General features: G+C 45.1%; 1 protein-coding gene across 2 annotated transcripts in view; it reads left to right on the top strand.

Annotated features, from left to right (window-relative positions):
- The window catches only part of LOC139055417 (monocarboxylate transporter 12-B-like), a 65,847-nt gene extending 48,819 nt beyond the window's left edge, over positions 1-17,028 (top strand). Inside the window, exons 1-3 of one of the 2 annotated variants that reach the window (XR_011511739.1) lie at positions 15,659-15,757; positions 15,852-16,163; positions 16,603-17,028. Coding sequence is in view for 1 of the 2 variants with exons in the window: in XM_070532874.1 (XP_070388975.1) it covers positions 3,884-4,861; positions 7,011-7,117 (1,085 nt within the window). In the remaining variant the exon portion in view is untranslated. Of the gene's footprint in view, positions 1-3,883; positions 4,862-7,010; positions 15,758-15,851; positions 16,164-16,602 lie in introns of those variants that run through there. The other variant, XM_070532874.1, reaches the window with a different exon arrangement.

Genomic DNA, 17,028 nt, shown 5'->3' with positions numbered 1-17,028 from the left:
GAGTGTCACCCAACAAGACGACACGTGGTGCACCATAGTTAGCAGATATGACGCCAGCCCCAAGCGTACTGTCAATTTTTTGAGCTGGGTTTTTCTTAATCATCTCAATTCCATGTCAGTTCACCAAGTTATTGGCGTTTTTGCCAGTTTGTTTTCTATTGTAGCTTATTCGTAAGGATAAGCTAGAAACCTTGCGTTTAAAGCGTAATATTGTGCGTGACGGTTACTCTTGCCTACGATTTCTGAAACAAGACCGCTTTTGCTGCCTGTAATTTTGGTTCAGTTGGTATGCAAAGAAGGCACAATTTAAGTGGTAACGCACAATAATTTTTTTGCCTATGCTACAGCGACCCCTCTTTGAACTCCAGTAAGTCCTGTCCAGAAAGGAATGCGTAGCACTAATTTGAAGTTTTTGCCCGTTGCCTGCATTCGCCCCATTGCCCCTTTCCCACTAAAAAAATATGCAGAAATTCCACTGCAGTTGCTAAATATGACTAAGCGTGCCCGAAAATTTCAATTGGCCAACCCCTAAATTACAAGTTAGCCCACCCCGAAAATTCACTTGGCCGACCCCAAGTTTCAGTTTGCCCAACCCCAAATTTAAAGTACAATCCCAAATTTCAGTTGGGCCACCCCTAACTTTCATGTTCGCCCACGCCTATATTCATAGTAGGCCCACCTCCTAAATTCATTGGGGCCGTCCCCGACAACTCAGTTAAGCCACCCATAAATTTCGGTTGGGGCACCCCTCACTTTTAACTTTGCCTGCTCCAAAATTCAAGTTGACTCACCCCCAAAGATTCACTTGGCCCACCCCGAAATTTCAGTTCGCCCACCCCTAAACTCAAGTTCGCCCACCCCCAAATTTGAAGTTGGTCATCCCCGATTTTAAAGTTGACCCAACCCCAAATTTCAGTTGGAAATCCCCCAAATTTCAATTCGGCCACCCCTTCTTTTCAAGTTGGCCCACCCCCATATTTCAGGCTGGTCCACCTCAGATGTAAATTCGCTCAGTCTAAAAAAAATGTATCGGCCCTTTCCTGAGGTAAACTGCGATAGGCGAAAGCCTATCTATGAGTGCCTCTGTTGCTGTTGTCCGAACTGTTCTCCGAACAGACGCCACCGTGACTGCGAGTATGGGATGCAATCACAGACATATGGCTGCAAGGTTTATGGCTGATGTGCGCGCACCCCCACGTGCATGCCCGTGCTCTCCCACATGCCTACTCGCATAGAGTTACTGGCATGGCGCCTCCTTTCCTTGCTCCCCTAGCCGATGATTGCCGCTTTCCTGCGTCCACCACGGACTGCACCCGGACACTCATGAGCAACTAAAGGCGTACGCCTTGAAATTTACTTGGCCCACCCGAAATTTAAGTTGGCCCAACCATAAACTTAACTAAGCCCACCTCCGAATTTCAGTTGACCCGCCATCATATTTTATGTTGGCCCAACCCAAAGCATTTTCTATGTAGAACTATGTATCATTAAGGATATTTTCTCTCATCAGTTTCATATTTTTCCTTATTCCTTATAAAGCTACCAGTCATCTACGTTTAAACTACTATAACCAGCGTCGTAACTTCACAAGATACGCCTTTTTGGGCAGCAACAAACCATAACACATTTCGCGTGATGAACAGATTTTTGCGGGGTACTCGCCAAAAAATATTTACGCACCATAAAGAATATTTTGTTTATTTCTTGCAAAAACAGTTTTTTATTTCCTTTCTCTGCCACAATTATTGAGGCCTCTGTAATTTCAGGTACCTGTTGTCGTTACAGGTGTATATCATGCTACAATGCAGAACCGTTCTTTTTTTTACTTAACAAAAAGGCATGCCCATGCTCGCAACTTCTTTGTCCAAGGAATCAGATATAATTATAAATGTCATCACTTAACAAATGAGAAACACATTGCTACGTTTTAGGAAGTTAAATACAGGTTATATTATTTGAAGAGCACCCCTGACAAAACGAAACCTTGAGTTTTGGCCATCTGGTGCACACTATCGAACAATATCCTACGTGACGTTTAGAAAATCATGCAATGGAGCATCGATCCGCTGTAGCACGATGCGGAGCGTTAGGTGCGAGCGATGAAACCACTCGGCCATGGCTTCCTTTTTTTTTAATTCGGCCACGGCTTCCGACGCTTTCTCAAAGATACGGTAGGGTTTATAAAGTTGTCACGTGAATTTGGACAGCTGTGTTTAAAAATCGCTTGGGAACGGTGGTCCTGGGTACAGAACGGAGTTAGGCATCAATCCGAAGCTCGGTCTCCGGACTGCATACGCTGTGGCGGCTATAACGATAGCAACCATAGTTTTGTCACTGCGACCGTGTTTGTTGCAAAAATTGAGTACAAATTTTGCTTGTTGCCATCGGCTTCCACAGCTGAATCTTTAACCGCTCTATGAAAAAATATTAACTTTCCACAGCACTATTACTGCATTGCTCTCGTCTGGATTGTCGTCGATAAGGTGTCTGTCACATGCATTATTCAATAATCTACCTGTACATTTAATTCCTCGTGAGAAACCCGCTCATTCCAATGAAACCGGGCTAGCTTCACGGCGCAAAAACTTGGGGTGCTACTTCGTACGTGTCCACAAAAGATAGATACGCTGTTCTAAAAATTGTGGTCCGAAACACATTGCTCGATGTTATTTAGCAATCTTGCATGCATTTTCTTGTAAAAAGAAGGTATCTTGCGCATCTTCCCTTCAAACGAACGAAGGTACAATAAATTACAGAGTGTGGCTACGCCCCGGATTTTATCAAGTGCTCTTCAATTCTTTAGCGTTCGCACTCGGGATAGCGTTTAGGACAGGAATCCTGCAGGAACACGATTCGTGCGTGAGAGAGTAGGAACCTAAGATAAAGTTATTGTACACTAATTCTACTGGCCCCAGATGTGGAAGCGCACTTCATGCAGGAGTAGTTTCGATGTCTGAGCTCACTAGTCTGAGCACACGTCGGATACACATGTCAGGAGACGTCAGGGCACACCACTGTAAGAAAGGTGTCCGCTTATCAAACAGTAGTCTTCCTTAGGTGACTACAGACTACGGAATCTTATGACTGTCTCGGCCAATCCCAATCGAAGAATCGTTCACAAAATGCCACCCATGGCGTCGCGCCTTTCCCCCGCACTCCCCTATATTGTTGCACGATCGCCTCAGCATACGAAGCAACGACATGGTAATCTAGGAATCTGATATAAACGTCGTTTCCACACAAATCCTAAAAGTTGGTCCCTTTCACCTATTAGTGGGCTCTCCGGAACGCTCAGCTTGTCAGGGTCAGGGTCAGCTGGAGTGGTCGTCGCGGTACCGCTTTCACGGAGGGCGGCGGCTGTTGCCTCGAAGTGAGCTCCTTTTTCGGCGCGTCAAAGTGTATATCGGGCCCCGTGACTGTCTGGGCGTGCGCTGATGAAAAGACTTCCGCGCGGGATGCGTCCAAGGAGTCTTCATCGCTGTTTCGAGACGTAACAACACCCATCGCAATCGTTAAACTAGATTAATCGTTGTAGCAAGTGCAATCAATAATTTCTCTGACGTCATTGGCATTCTGCAGCGAAAATTGATGATTCTGGGCGCCAACTGCCGGAGTGACGTGACGTGATTGCATATCACTTTCATAAGTTTGTTCCCGTTCTTTTACTATTGTCCCTTTACTCATTCTCTTGTTTTTGCCGAGCAAGAAATTCGTTTAAAAGCAGATTTGTGTGCATATTCTTTTTCTGTGTTGGTCCTGTGTGCATTGTTCAAAATTCAATATGACCGAGTAACAAGCCCAAGCTTTTACGATTGAAATAAAAATGCCCTAGAAGCATTTTCGCAACTGGATCACTAAATTTTCCCCGACATTTCTGTTTCAGGTTGTGGATTGGGATTGATAATGATCTCCACATCCATCTACATTGTGTCGTACTTCGACAAGTACAGAAGTTTCGCCACAGGAATACAGTACCTAGGAATTTCACTCTCCGGCATCATCGGTCCATCTGTCCTATCCAAAATAGCCGCCACGTATGGACTAGAAGGCACAATGCTTTTGGCTGGTGGCGTGACATTGAATCTTCTTCCCCTGACGCTGTTACTTAGAAATCCTAGACCCGTTGAGTTGCGTTGTTGCAGACGGTGGAAGAAAAATGGTGACGTCAAAGCTACTTCGGCCAGTGCATGCGTGGAAGACGTCGACGAAACACTCTTGCACGGTGCTGCTGATCCTCACATTGGTATCATAGAGCTTGAAGTCGAGGATAACAAGGAAATAACGACGGGAGTGACAACGACTGTAGCTCAAGATTCTCGATATGGGCAAGAAGTGCATTGCTCGCAGGTTTCGTATGCTCCCGAAGACCGCAAAGACAGATTTGGTGTGATATCGCAAGTGTTGCACGTCCTGCGTAAGCCGACGTTCTATGTAATATTAGTGCCCGTCATCGCTGCGGATATCACGCTTCCTATGCTTGCTTTCACGATTGTGGACTACGCCATAGACAAAGGAGTGCCGATGGAATTCGCCGCAACCCTCGTGAGCTGTCAGTGTGCCGGCGGCTTTTGTGGACGCCTGGTGATACCCCTAATATCAGACAGGACGCCGCGCGGACGGTGTGTGATCGGCTCCTGCAGTTTCGTGTTAATCTCATTGTGTTTCCTGCTGATGCCGCATGTCGCCCACTTTGCTGCCGTAGGCGCAGTCGTTTTCTTTGCTGGCCTTCAGCAAGGTTATCTGGCAACTATTAAAACAGTGCTTGTCGCCGACTACCTGGGTGTTCAGAAGGTGGCAGTGTGCTGGGGTATCGTGGGCTTGCTGTCAATGCCCCTGACATTTTGCGAGCCCTATATTATAGGTGAGTCCTCGGCCTTTCATTATATTTTTAAGAAGTGGTGTGCACAAAAAAATCATACTTAAAATAGTTCGTCGGCGTGCTCATTGTTGCGCAGCTCACTGCAGAAATTAGTAACGTGGTTTTATATATGTTTCTTCCACTATAATGCTTTATTGGATGCGTGCAGTGATCTTAAGGGGTGTTTAGAAAACGGAAGTCATAGTTGTTTTACACGACTTGCCTGTAGAAATTCCGTAGAAAGCAATAAATGTACACAGAATGTCGTCGACGCCGCCTTTTTAGTAACTATTCTAAGCTTTGTGAAGATCCTAAAAGGCGTTCCGTGATATGATCAGGCAAGCGTGCAAACTGGCCAATATCAGACTGAAATTTTGCATACTGTTGGCATACATATTTATCCGTGTATACAGTCATGTCCTTGCGGCTCCAAAAAATTCAATCATTTCCATGTATGTACTATCGCACATTTAGCAAGAAATACGTGTAGCTTTGTATTATAAGGTGTTCGGCCGTCCGCACATTTTACATCATCCTCTGCTGCACTAATACAATGCGATGACGACAAATTTTACGTGGTTTAGGGAGCAAATTACCTTACGAAATTACCCAGTGGTGCGCGGACAGTAAGAAGATGGGCCACGGAGCGCAACTCTTAAGTAATTTTGTTGCTGTAGTTAATCGCCAATATTCAGACGAATTCAAAACAACACAAACCGAAAAGAAAGAGACTCAGGAATACCAGATAGGTCGCCTTCCTTCATATATTGCACATAACCATCATTTGTTCGATAAATGAAATTACAACGGTATCACCGATGTACATTTTTTAACGTTTTCTTCTTAAAGTATGCTTCTGACAGTTGTCTGGCAATGTCATTCCTGCTTTTTGCTACTTTTTAAAATTTCTTAGCATACAAAATCTTCCCGACATGTGCTAATATTTAACTTTGGGCAAACAGGTCACTGCACAAAAAAAAGAAGGGCCACATATCCAAGATGGATAAATAATCCTGTTGAACTCTATAACCATCACATTCTGAACCTTGCAAATGGGAGCAAAGCTAGGAAATAGAAATATTAAAATATAGACCAAAAGCTGGAATATCATTGGCAGAGAATTCTAAAGAGGGTAGTTGCTCAAGGAAAAGTGAAAAATTTGCATTAGGGATAATACTGTAGTTTTATTGGGGAAAGAAACGACGTCTATATACCATGCAATGTGTAGGAAGGCCTCCTATGTCGTTACCCTGCTTTGTTCTTGTTGCTTTCTCTGGTTATCAATTAGTGAATGTACAAGTGATGAACAAGCAGCAATCACAGCAGTTAGTAGTAGGGCACCGTCGTTTTTCGTCTTCTTTGTGATGTCCAATTCGCGCACATGTTTCTTTGGGAAAGTAACCAAATAGCCCAACGCCGCGTCATTTTGGTATCACCTTAGTATTTAACATTCAACAAAGACCATATGTGCACTACGTATGAATATTTAAAAAAAAATGATGTGGTTTTACGTGCCAAAACAACTTTCTGAATATGAGGCACGCCGTTGTGGAGGACTCCGGAAATTTAGACCACCTGGGGTTCTTTAATGTGCACCTAAATCTAAGTACATCGGTGTTTTCGCATTTCGCCCACATCGAAATGCGGCCGCCGTGCCCGGCGAATATTGCTTTCTTTAAGCGTTAAGTGTTAGTATTTCTTTCATGTTCTCAGGATTTACCTTCGAAGTCCTACATTTATGCAGAAGAGGTTCCTTATTTAGGTGAATTGGCAATACGAACATGAACCTGCAGCAGCTGGCTTAGGACAAGGTAGTAGCGAAAATAAGTGTTTATTCTGCCTTTTTGATAACGCCCTCTCCTGAGTGTTTTATCGCAAGATGGAGAGACTACGTGAAATAATATGGAGAACATTTTAATTTGCGCTTGTTAACGGAACACGCGGAAGTTTGCTCTTTAAAAGACTCCCGCATTTTTACGCTTAACTTTTGCGGCAGGATATATGACGGCAGCACTGCAATTCCTGTGCTAAGATTTAATTGCTAAGAGTAGGATGTCATGAGAAATTCGCTCAGCATGAACGGGTGAATTTAAAATTTTGTATTGATTTACCAGAGCTTACAAGCCACTTTTTCTCGCTACCTTCATTGCAGGTGCGTTCCGTGACAGGCAGGGCTCGTACGACAATCTGTACAGGCTGTGTGGGGCAGTGGATTTGGTGGCCGCGCTTCTGCTTGGTCTGCAGATAGTTCTCGACTAAAAAAAAACGAAGAAATAAAGAACCCCCTGAGTAAGGCACCCATTACAAATGGTTCGTTAAATATATTACACGGTTAGCATCCTTGCCTGCTTATGGAGCTGAACTATGTCTTCCCGGCAGTTGCTGAATGACAGAACGTTTGTCGTACTGTTTCCACAAATGAATTGCAAACGGTCTGATTATTCCTTAAGCATTATGTGGTAATGTTGCGAAACCATAGAAGTCGCAAGGGAGAGTGAGAAGAATATATAATGTTTTAGATTGAAATCACATCGACTTCATTAACGTATAGGTGTGCATATTTACACTGATAGGCTCTTAAAATAATTTTCAGTCAATGGACGAAAATGTATTCAGACGTCAAAGAAGCGCAAGGATGGGTTTGTTGCAACCGTACCATGCGGGCGCATGACGTGGCCAAGAGGTTGTGCGCTTGTGCTCCAAAGCTAAGGTGTGGCACAATCGCGTCACATGTAAGGAGCACGTGGTAGAGTGCCTGGTGTGTGCATGGGAGGGGGGGGGGGGGTAGGTCCACGTACTTTACAGCGGTCTTAACAAGCCAGTGATGTCGGAAGCTACTACAGTCTTCAGGAAGCAACCGACCCATAGTTTCTATAGCGAGGAATCTGGATAGCGCCACAAAGCAAGGACATATAAAGAAATGAAGACGAAAACAAGCGCTATCAACAACGACAATTTACTTCCGGGATCGTTCGCACTTATACACCGAAACTACCACGTGCACAGCGATGTCAACCGTGAGGATACACTTACATGACGGCTTCAAAACAATCTAAAACCGGGAACATCAGGAAAATAAAAGAAAACCTAAATGACATATTGCGAATGGGCTCAGACTTCCTTCAACAAAGGAAGCTCAGGACACCGTCATGCCAATAAGCAATTCCCGAGTCCGGCCGCCCTGACCCCCTCAACCATACCTGGCCTTGTGCTGCAAAGGATGAAGACAGCACATATCTACAGACAGCCCTCGCATCTTTCACACAAAAGGCGGTCTGTGACATTGTGCATCGACTTGGCAACAGGAGAAAAAAGGACAAGTGGCCAGTCACTAAAAAGAAAAAAGAGAAATTCTCCACATGCTCACCTGTGACCCAATTAAAAAATAATAACCCTCACTTTTAGGAAGAGAGAGAGAGAAAGAGAGAAAACAATAGAAGAAATTTTCTCAGATACGAGGAATACGCCGGAGAGCAGATGAAAACACCACGGGGCACGCTACAGCAAAAGTAGGAAAAGCAGGTCGAAGTGCCTCTCCGGGATGAAGGCCCAACATCCGGCGCTTCCTCCAGCCACGCACAGCCACCGCACGCACACGACCACGCGCCCAGTTCCCATGGCATGGTCTAATGAAAACGACGCACATACTCTGTTGAGGAAGCTCTGCCCAGAGCGAGGGACGCTCCACCGTGGCTCAGCTTGCACCGCTGCGCAGCAGGTGGCACGGCACTGCCACCACCTTGCGCTTTCTTGAGGAAGAACATTAAGAATTGGGGGAGGGGGGCACTACAGAGAAGAACAGTGGGTGGGGGGCGCATCCGGGGCTAGGATTGACTAACGTCGATTCGCATTACCGTAAAACTGCCTGCTAGGGCACACACAGTAGCAGGCACAGTTTGTGGCAGCTTCCCTTGCGTTGCACCTGCGTGCGCAGCAGCCCCAAGCCGAGCCAGAGCGGATCACGAGCTCCGAACTGAAAGGAGACCGAACGCAGCTGACACTGCCTCCGTCACATGACTGACGACGCGCACGCAAGTTTGAGTCACCGCAGGCAGTGCCAGCAGCCCATCTTGCGACGGAAAGAGTCACGGGAACCAAAGTCTCCAGGGAGGGCACAACCAAGGGATCAGGAGACCACAAGGCCACGTCCGGGGCCAAGTCACGGCCCCTGCGGCACGTTGCGGGCCTTTTCCGGTCCTGCGGTGTGGCAGTCCTCGAGTTGGGAGCGGGGGTTGGCCGCTACGGTGGTTGGCGTAAAGCCCCTCAACGGGGCTTTAGGTTGGCGCCGCCTCCCGCACCCCCTGATGGCGGCTTTCTTCTTCGGCGGCGGCTTTGACTTTTCCCTGCCACGCGCGCGCACTGGCGGCTGTGGCGGCGGCGGGGGACCCCGAACACTAGCATACGCTAACCGAGTACTCCTTTTCTAATGACGCATTCAGGAACTCATTCTTTCCTCTGGTAATCAGAGAATGGAATGAACTTAACTCTTCATTAACAGCGACAAACCCTATACGTGTTCGTTTCACAGCTGGAGCCCATCACAAGAGATTATTAACGAATTCTAATGTTTGTTCCCTATTCTCTTTATGTTAAACTGACAGTACTTAGAAAAAAGATTCTATACACTTGTTTGTTCCCGAATATTTCACGTTTTTGCTTTGGCTATGATGTGCCCCGGTTGTTGTTTATTTTATGCTGCCTTGTTTAGTGTTCTATTGTATACCTTATATACCTTATCTTTGTATTTTGTGGAATATCGTTGCTTTTGCACTCTTTGTGTAGCTCGCACGTGTATTTCTCTACGGAAAAGAAATTGTTCATTCTCGTCTGCTAGGCTCTCGGCTGAGAGCGGCAGTATTCTAAAATAAATAAATAAACAAATTATATCTCGTGTACAATGATTGACAGTTTGGTGATGCATTGGTCAGCAGCCAAGACGATTTGCTCCGCTTTTATTATTTATCTTACACACTCACGCTTATCTCTATATATATTAGTCGTATCTTCTACATGTGGGCGACATGGCCGACATGGACACGTTATGTAATAGAAAGCAAACGAAGTTGTCGCCAGATATTATTTCTGTGCTCTCTTAAGCGCTCATTGGAACATCATCGAGTTTGGCTTATGTAGCACTTACAACATCACAGCTGAATGCGATAGACCACCCCTACCGCACATCCGACAAACGGATTTCTGTGACTCTTATCACACGTCATCAATGTTTTGCACAACATACTTAGCTAATTCGCATCTGAAAAACAACCCGTACGTTAGTGCAACTTCCTATTCTTTTTCTGGCAATGTGATAACCGGTGTATGTACGAAATCACGGAGGTTTTCACCTGCTCACCGCTGGTAGCTCTGAAAATCTCAGGAGGGGAACTTCCCGAACATTTCTCTTTTAGGAACCTTTCCGCCACCGACAACACATGGTCAGGATAACCAACCTCCTGAAGACGCACAGATTGCTGCTGGAGACTCGTTTTAATTAGGTGTGGGCATAATTTTCTACGGGCGTTTTTGAAGCACTTGTTAGTTATTCCCCTCTTAACCAGCTTCGGAAGGGGTGAACGAAATTTGAGGTTATTTAGCTCGTGGCCCATAAGCCCAGCCAATCTTACTATAAGTAAAGATTTACCGAACATCAGTAAACCGGAGCTCATTGTTCACAGACACTTCAAAAGTCAATTCAAGAGAACTCAAACACTAGCGAAACGCCAAGAAACCGAAGCTTATTGTGGACAGGCACTTAAAAAGTCATTTCAAGAGGTCTCAAACACTCGCAAAACATCGTAAACTCACGAAACCAAAGGTTATTGCCAAGAGGCAATTCAAAACCCATTTTAAGATGTCTCAAACGCGCACGAAAAATCGTGAGGGCATTGGCAGATTTTTTCTTGGAAACACTTACTAGGGCAATCTGAAAACACTAAACAATCGTTGACGAATCTAAAAGCGCCCTGAAAACCTCGGAGTCCTGTGAGGTGTACATACACGCGCCTGTCTAAACGTGCTAAGTAGTGGTTGCTTATAAATGGAGCTAGAAAGAACCCTATTCAAATGCCTTGCTTCTGCACATGCTGCCTATTGTTCCATTGTACAAAAGTTGACAAGTAAAAGCGCAAAAATCCTAAAAGCCCTTCTACTCAAACACCTGCTTTCTATAAAAAAAAAGAGAGGCCACATTTGACAATACAATCCTCGACACATTGAAGAAGCTCATTGTGTGGGATAGAATAATGTAACTCTTTAACATCAGCAGAGAAAGCCTCGAAGCCTTTTTTCGCGGGACACCTAACAACATCAAGGAATTCGTGAGAACCTTTCACGAGAAACGGGCATCAATCTCGAGAACGTTCAGCTTCGAAAGCAAGTTCAATGCAGCTTGCTTTTGCCAGGTGCCCTTTTCAGCAGGTATAACCCGAAAAGAAACATTTTCCTTGTGCGACTTAGCACTAATAATACATCACGAACTTTCTTCATGGTTGATATCGCTGTGCACGTGGTTGTTTGGGTGTACAAGTACGACTGATCCCAGAAGTAAGTTTTCGTTGATGGTTAGCGCTTGTCTTCGTCTTCATTTCTTCTTGTGTCCTTGTTTCCTCGCTCTATCCAGATGCCTTTTAATAATGACCGACCAACAAGCCCATGTCGCCACTATCGTCTATAGCGAGGTCCGTCACGCTCTAGATCAGCTAAGCTACCAGTAGCAGGCGAACAATGGAGCCATCCAGGACTTGATAAATACCATCCAGGACTTGATAAATGCAAGGAACCTCCCTGGACACATGCATTTCGTAGGCTACCAGGAATGGGGATCTATAGGGTGGCTCCTCGAGAAACGTTGTGTTTCTCTGATGCAGGGAGCATCATGGCACAGGCTCAGAGCGTCTGGTTGGTGTAGCCCCTGATCCGGCACACGGAGATCATTGTCGTTGCTGTCTCTACCTTTCCCCGCAGCAACAGTGTCCCAGCCACCATACACTAGCAACGGTCACATTAGTTCCAACCGTGCCACATCGCTCCGATCAAGTCCATGTGATCTCGGCGATACATCTAACGTAAAGGCGTCGCAGTGCTCGGAGGCCCTTCAACAAAGCTATTGTGAAGGCAATTCACGAGGACGGTGAGTACTCGTTCGAAGTTCAAGTGCCTCACTGAGTGCTTTTATTAATCTCGTTGCACACAAAACGTTGGGGAACATGGTAAACACGCGCACCTTGCTCGCGACCTTTGACAAAAATAAAATAATATATTCGTTGAAATGACCAACACTCACGAATAAGATACTATATTGAAAAGCTTAGTAATGCCACGAAAAAGCTGCTTTTGTTACTGCTGACTTATAATGACAACGGCTTTGAAATGGGGTGGTAACAAATAGTCACTGATTCGACGTTAACTAATGAGGTTTTTCAACACCTACTGCAGCGTAGATTTTCGCCTAGGTCTGTACTATTTTCTGTTCATTCATACCTCTATCTGATAATGATGACGGTGATGATTTATTGACATCATTTTTTAAACGACACGGTAACTATTAGCCACCTAGCCTGCTTCAGCTAAGCAGGTATGCTATACGTGCTTGTAATTCTAATATTTTAAGCATAAAGAGCTTTCAGCTCTCGTTACCGGCGACCTTCAAGTGACCTTCACCCAAATGCAAGAGGCGTTATCCGGGCAGGTCGCAAGAACAAAACGAGATCACCCAGACAACCAGTCATAGGTTAAGGAAATGCGGTCTCTGGCACCCAACCCTTACTACAGTATTGCATTACATACGCTTATTGCTGCTCAAACAAGTTACAAAAATAGTGTTCCCAAGTTCTTCCTAATGTTTCCTCACAATGTCACACAAGCTGTAACTTCTAGTAAGCTGAAGTTTTATTTCTGGTTTTGAATAGTGACGTTTAAATGACGGGTACAGGGGACCATACACTTCATTCTCATATTCTGGCGCTGAGACAGGCTTCCCTGCGCTATCTTGAAGGTCAGTGGTGCATGATTTCCGTGGAGCGAATTTACGTCGCCCCATGAGATGGCGTCATGCTGCGTGGGGTCTTCTTCAGGCGATTTCCGTCTTCTAGCTTAGCAGAGTGCTCTGTCTCCCTGGCGTTCTTCGCTGCCTTCTTCAGCCTTTTTTTTGCCTTCTAGCTGGACAGCATCCGTATGAACCACTGCTCAGTATGGTGTGGTGCGGTGCGATGGCGTGTGCTGTTGCCAACACGCACTACACCAATTTTCGGATTGTGGCTAGTATAATCTCCAACCAATCTGCTTTACCGGTTGCCGTTTTATGCTTACATCGAATCTAGATTACGGGGCAGCCATCAATTGTTTTGTATACATCCCTTTAATCTCTTTTCTCTTCCTCAAAACTTCTCTATCTGCCTTGCACCGCTGTCTATGCCTATAACAGATGCGGTCGTATGAATCTCCTCCCTGCTTGCTTTTTACTAATATTTTAAATGTCTCTTGCTTATCAACAGCTGTCTGGTTGGGCACGTTTCTGGAAGGGTCACGTTGCCTATAGGTGTCACTCGGTCATTTCCTTCGCATTCCATTAGGATGTGCTGAGCGGTCTCCGGATTTTCGCTGCAGCATAGACATGCCTCATCTAGTTGCGAATATTTCCTCCAGTGCATTTTTGTCCTTAGGAAGGCAGCTCCAGCCACAACTGCAAGACACTTCACTACATGTTATCGCACAGATTTCTTTTCTAGTTGCTTTCTTCTAATTTCTTTTTTTTCTTAATTTTTCATAATTTTTTTCTTCTAAAATCATACACAGGTGCTCTCCCAGCACTGTGCTTAGTAACTACGGGAGTTCCAGAAGCGTATATGCATGCTCGCCTATTTGGAAGTTGACGGCATCAGACCGCCAGACTCCTTTTTCACTGCCGATCTTCCACTAAGCTGGCTACATCAAAAGTCCTAATCTTTACAGCCTCAATGTTCAAGTGGGTCACCCCGTAGTTATTTTTGCGCACAAGGATACTACACATTAAAAAGGGCGCGTAATTTGCGTTACTTGCAGTGAATTACAATAAAAAACACCAAACACGCAACCCACTATTTCTGCATCTGCTCTTTCAGCCAATGTATCATCTGCAATGCGGTAGAAGACGAGAGCTTTGTAATGAACGAACTGATGTCTATGCTTTTCCTGATAGGTCAAAAAAGCCTCCAATGTTCTGGTCTTTCCTTTCCTGAAAGGCTGACTAGCTTATTAGACGGAATAAAGACACCATTGTGGTCAACATCACTCAGTGTTACTGGGTGCTGTATTCTGGAACAACGTGACGCAGCTGCGAAGTATTTCTTCCCCGCTCCCACTCTACTTTCGCTTACCTTTCGAGAGTTTTCCTTACAAAGATCGAATAAAAGTTCCTTTCATGCAAGAGCTTTGTGCGCCTCTTTACTGCTCCGGCCAACGTCCTGCGAATATGCAACGCCTAGGTACGCAATCTTCTACAAGTTGTAGGATAAACGATGATTATGGGGAATGATAGCGGCATTTTCATTCACTGTGATCACATGAACGCGTAAAATTAGTGCTCCCTTTTTGTTGCCCTTCAATCAACAGCCTCTCTACGACCGACCCCGAGGCATGAGTGTGTGACCTGTAGCATGAAGTCCGTGGCCTGTTGCATGAAGTTCTGGCTAATGCAATGCTACCACAATTTTTAAGCGCATTACGGAATGAGATAATTGTATTTCAGTTTTTACCAGCTTGCAATGAGGTTAAGTATAAAAGAGTAATGGCGTGTTTGCCCTAGATTATTACATCAGCACGTCCAGGCATCACCGAAAAGAAATTTGGCCTCTTCATAAAATTCAACAGAATTAAGACTCCTTTGATTGGCACTTCAACGGTTTATCGAAGTTGGGTAAGGCACTCACGAATAATAGCCAATAAATACTCTTTGTCAGAGAGCCTACTCTGGCGGTATTGATTAAAACAATTCTGATCATCCAACTATTTCTCATAGCAATAGCATTAAGCAGGTTCAATGGACATTTTGAAATTAAAGTGAAGCAAAATTTTGTATATTTTTGTGCTTACGCTTATCGACATTCGTACTTCCACTGGCGTGCATGCCTGTGAGATAAGTAGATAAGTTGTCTCTGGGACAGATTCGAACATGTGCGATACATCTGTTTGGTACGTTTACGCACAAGTGCATATATGTGTTTCGCGGGATAAAGCTTGCGTGCTTCTTCCCCGAGAAACCGCTTCTGGGCCTCTCATTTCCTTGACAATTACAATGCGCTTTCGTCCCATGTCGCGTAGTAACTACACTCTCACGTGCCGTACACGCATAGGCGATTCTTTTCTACGTAATTACGTGACCAGCTAGGGGCAAAACGGCGGCAAATGCCAAATCCCTTTAAAGGGGGCAAGAAAGATTAAATTTAATACACTATATCATTGTATTCATTGTGTCATAGTGGCTGATCCGTTTAGACGATTGGCTAAGATTGAGCGGACTCACGAGGGCACACATATCTATTGCCGAAGCTGTCTGTTCGGGCACATACCTATTGTCAAAGTGCTCGTTTCAGGCTTTATAACCCTTAGCTTACAATGGCACATTCAAATGCAAGGTACTGGTCCCGAATGGGAAAATACCCAGCAGCACAAAGCTAATGTATAAGTAGTCTACTCGAGCGCATACTCGGTGGTAGATACTCAAACGAAATATTTACTTTTATCAGTCCAAATGGACTGCAGAGCGATACACCGCCATCACCATGTGGCGCTGTTTTGAAGCATCATCATCGTCATGAAAACAATCAACCTTGGCCTCCGAACGCTATGCTGAAGAAGAGGGAGAAGAAGAATGGGCAAAGCTCAAAGCAAAGACCCCGCCGACAATTCTACGGGCATGACGAAGTATGAATGTCACCTCGTGCTGGACACCTGGCGCACGTTCTGTACCGACAACCAACAACCTGGAGTCCTCATCTTCGGCACCTTCCTTGCGCAGAACCCGCACTTCCTACCGCTCTTTCATCGGTTACGTGCCATGCCCCTGAAGATGCTGCCCAGCGATCCGACTTTCCGGGCCCACGCCTGCAGTGTGGCCTACCAGATCACGGCCATGGTGAACAGCGCCGACGATAGCGTCCTGCTGGAGGCACTGGTCCGAAAGAACGCCCTTGCTCACACCACCAGGCCGGGCGTGTATCCGCAGCACTTCGACATCTTGACAAGTGTCATCATGGAGGTGTTGCAGTCAAAGGAAGAGAAAACACGGCTGACGCCCGCCGCTGTCACCACCTGGAAGAAACTATTCGAGGTGAGGCTTACTGTTCTTGCTTTTAATGAATTTAATTTACACAAGTATCGGAAGTCGCAGTTTATATGGACGCTATGAAGTGTCATAGTAACTATTCTGTCTGCAACAACTATTACCCAATGAGAGCTACACTAATCAGCAATTATTGATTAACATTGTCTTCTGGAATCGCCGAAAATGAGGTCGCTATTAAGAAAATTCTCTTCGAATGAATGAAGAAGCCACTCTTAAACTCTAGAATTCTTATATTTGATGACTTATATGAGGAACGAGGCGTGAAGCAAAGAATAAAAAAATATTTACGGAGTAAAAAGATGAAATAATCCGTTCAGAAAGCCACACATGGCCCGATATAGCATGAGAGCTCACACGCAGTCATCAAAGCGCAACCATAGGTCCACTTCCACTGCCGACTGATTTTGTATGTTGCCTTTTGCAGATCTCTCCACGTTTTAAAAGAAGACACCGACGTGCACTTCAGTTGCCCAGATTTACCTATGCTGCGACGATGGCGTATCGAATTTTCTCCGTATATGAAGTCGTAAAGCTTTGGCGACAATTGGCCTTCATGTGGAAAGGAAACAAAGAAACAGCCTCGAATCTTTGTCTTGCGCTCTCGTCTACAGTGGTAGCAAGCTACATTTTTTTAGAGAAGCTGCATAGGCTTTCCTAGCTTCTTTCTTTATTCGTAGGGCGACGACTCTCTATAACGATGTGGGTATCGCGGCCCGTATGCCTAGTTCTTTAGTATACAGGGTGATCCAGCTATCACGCACTACGATTTATATATTTGCAAATGTTATGTAGCTGGAGAGAACCAAGGTAATGTTGTTCGCCGTCGCTTGGAGATGGATTATTTTTTGTA

Source organism: Dermacentor albipictus, chromosome 2, assembly GCF_038994185.2.
Source record: "Dermacentor albipictus isolate Rhodes 1998 colony chromosome 2, USDA_Dalb.pri_finalv2, whole genome shotgun sequence".
Lineage (NCBI taxonomy): Eukaryota > Metazoa > Arthropoda > Arachnida > Ixodida > Ixodidae > Dermacentor > Dermacentor albipictus.
The sequence above is the reverse complement of the archived record's forward strand: the minus strand, read 5'-3'. Positions and strand labels throughout refer to the sequence as shown.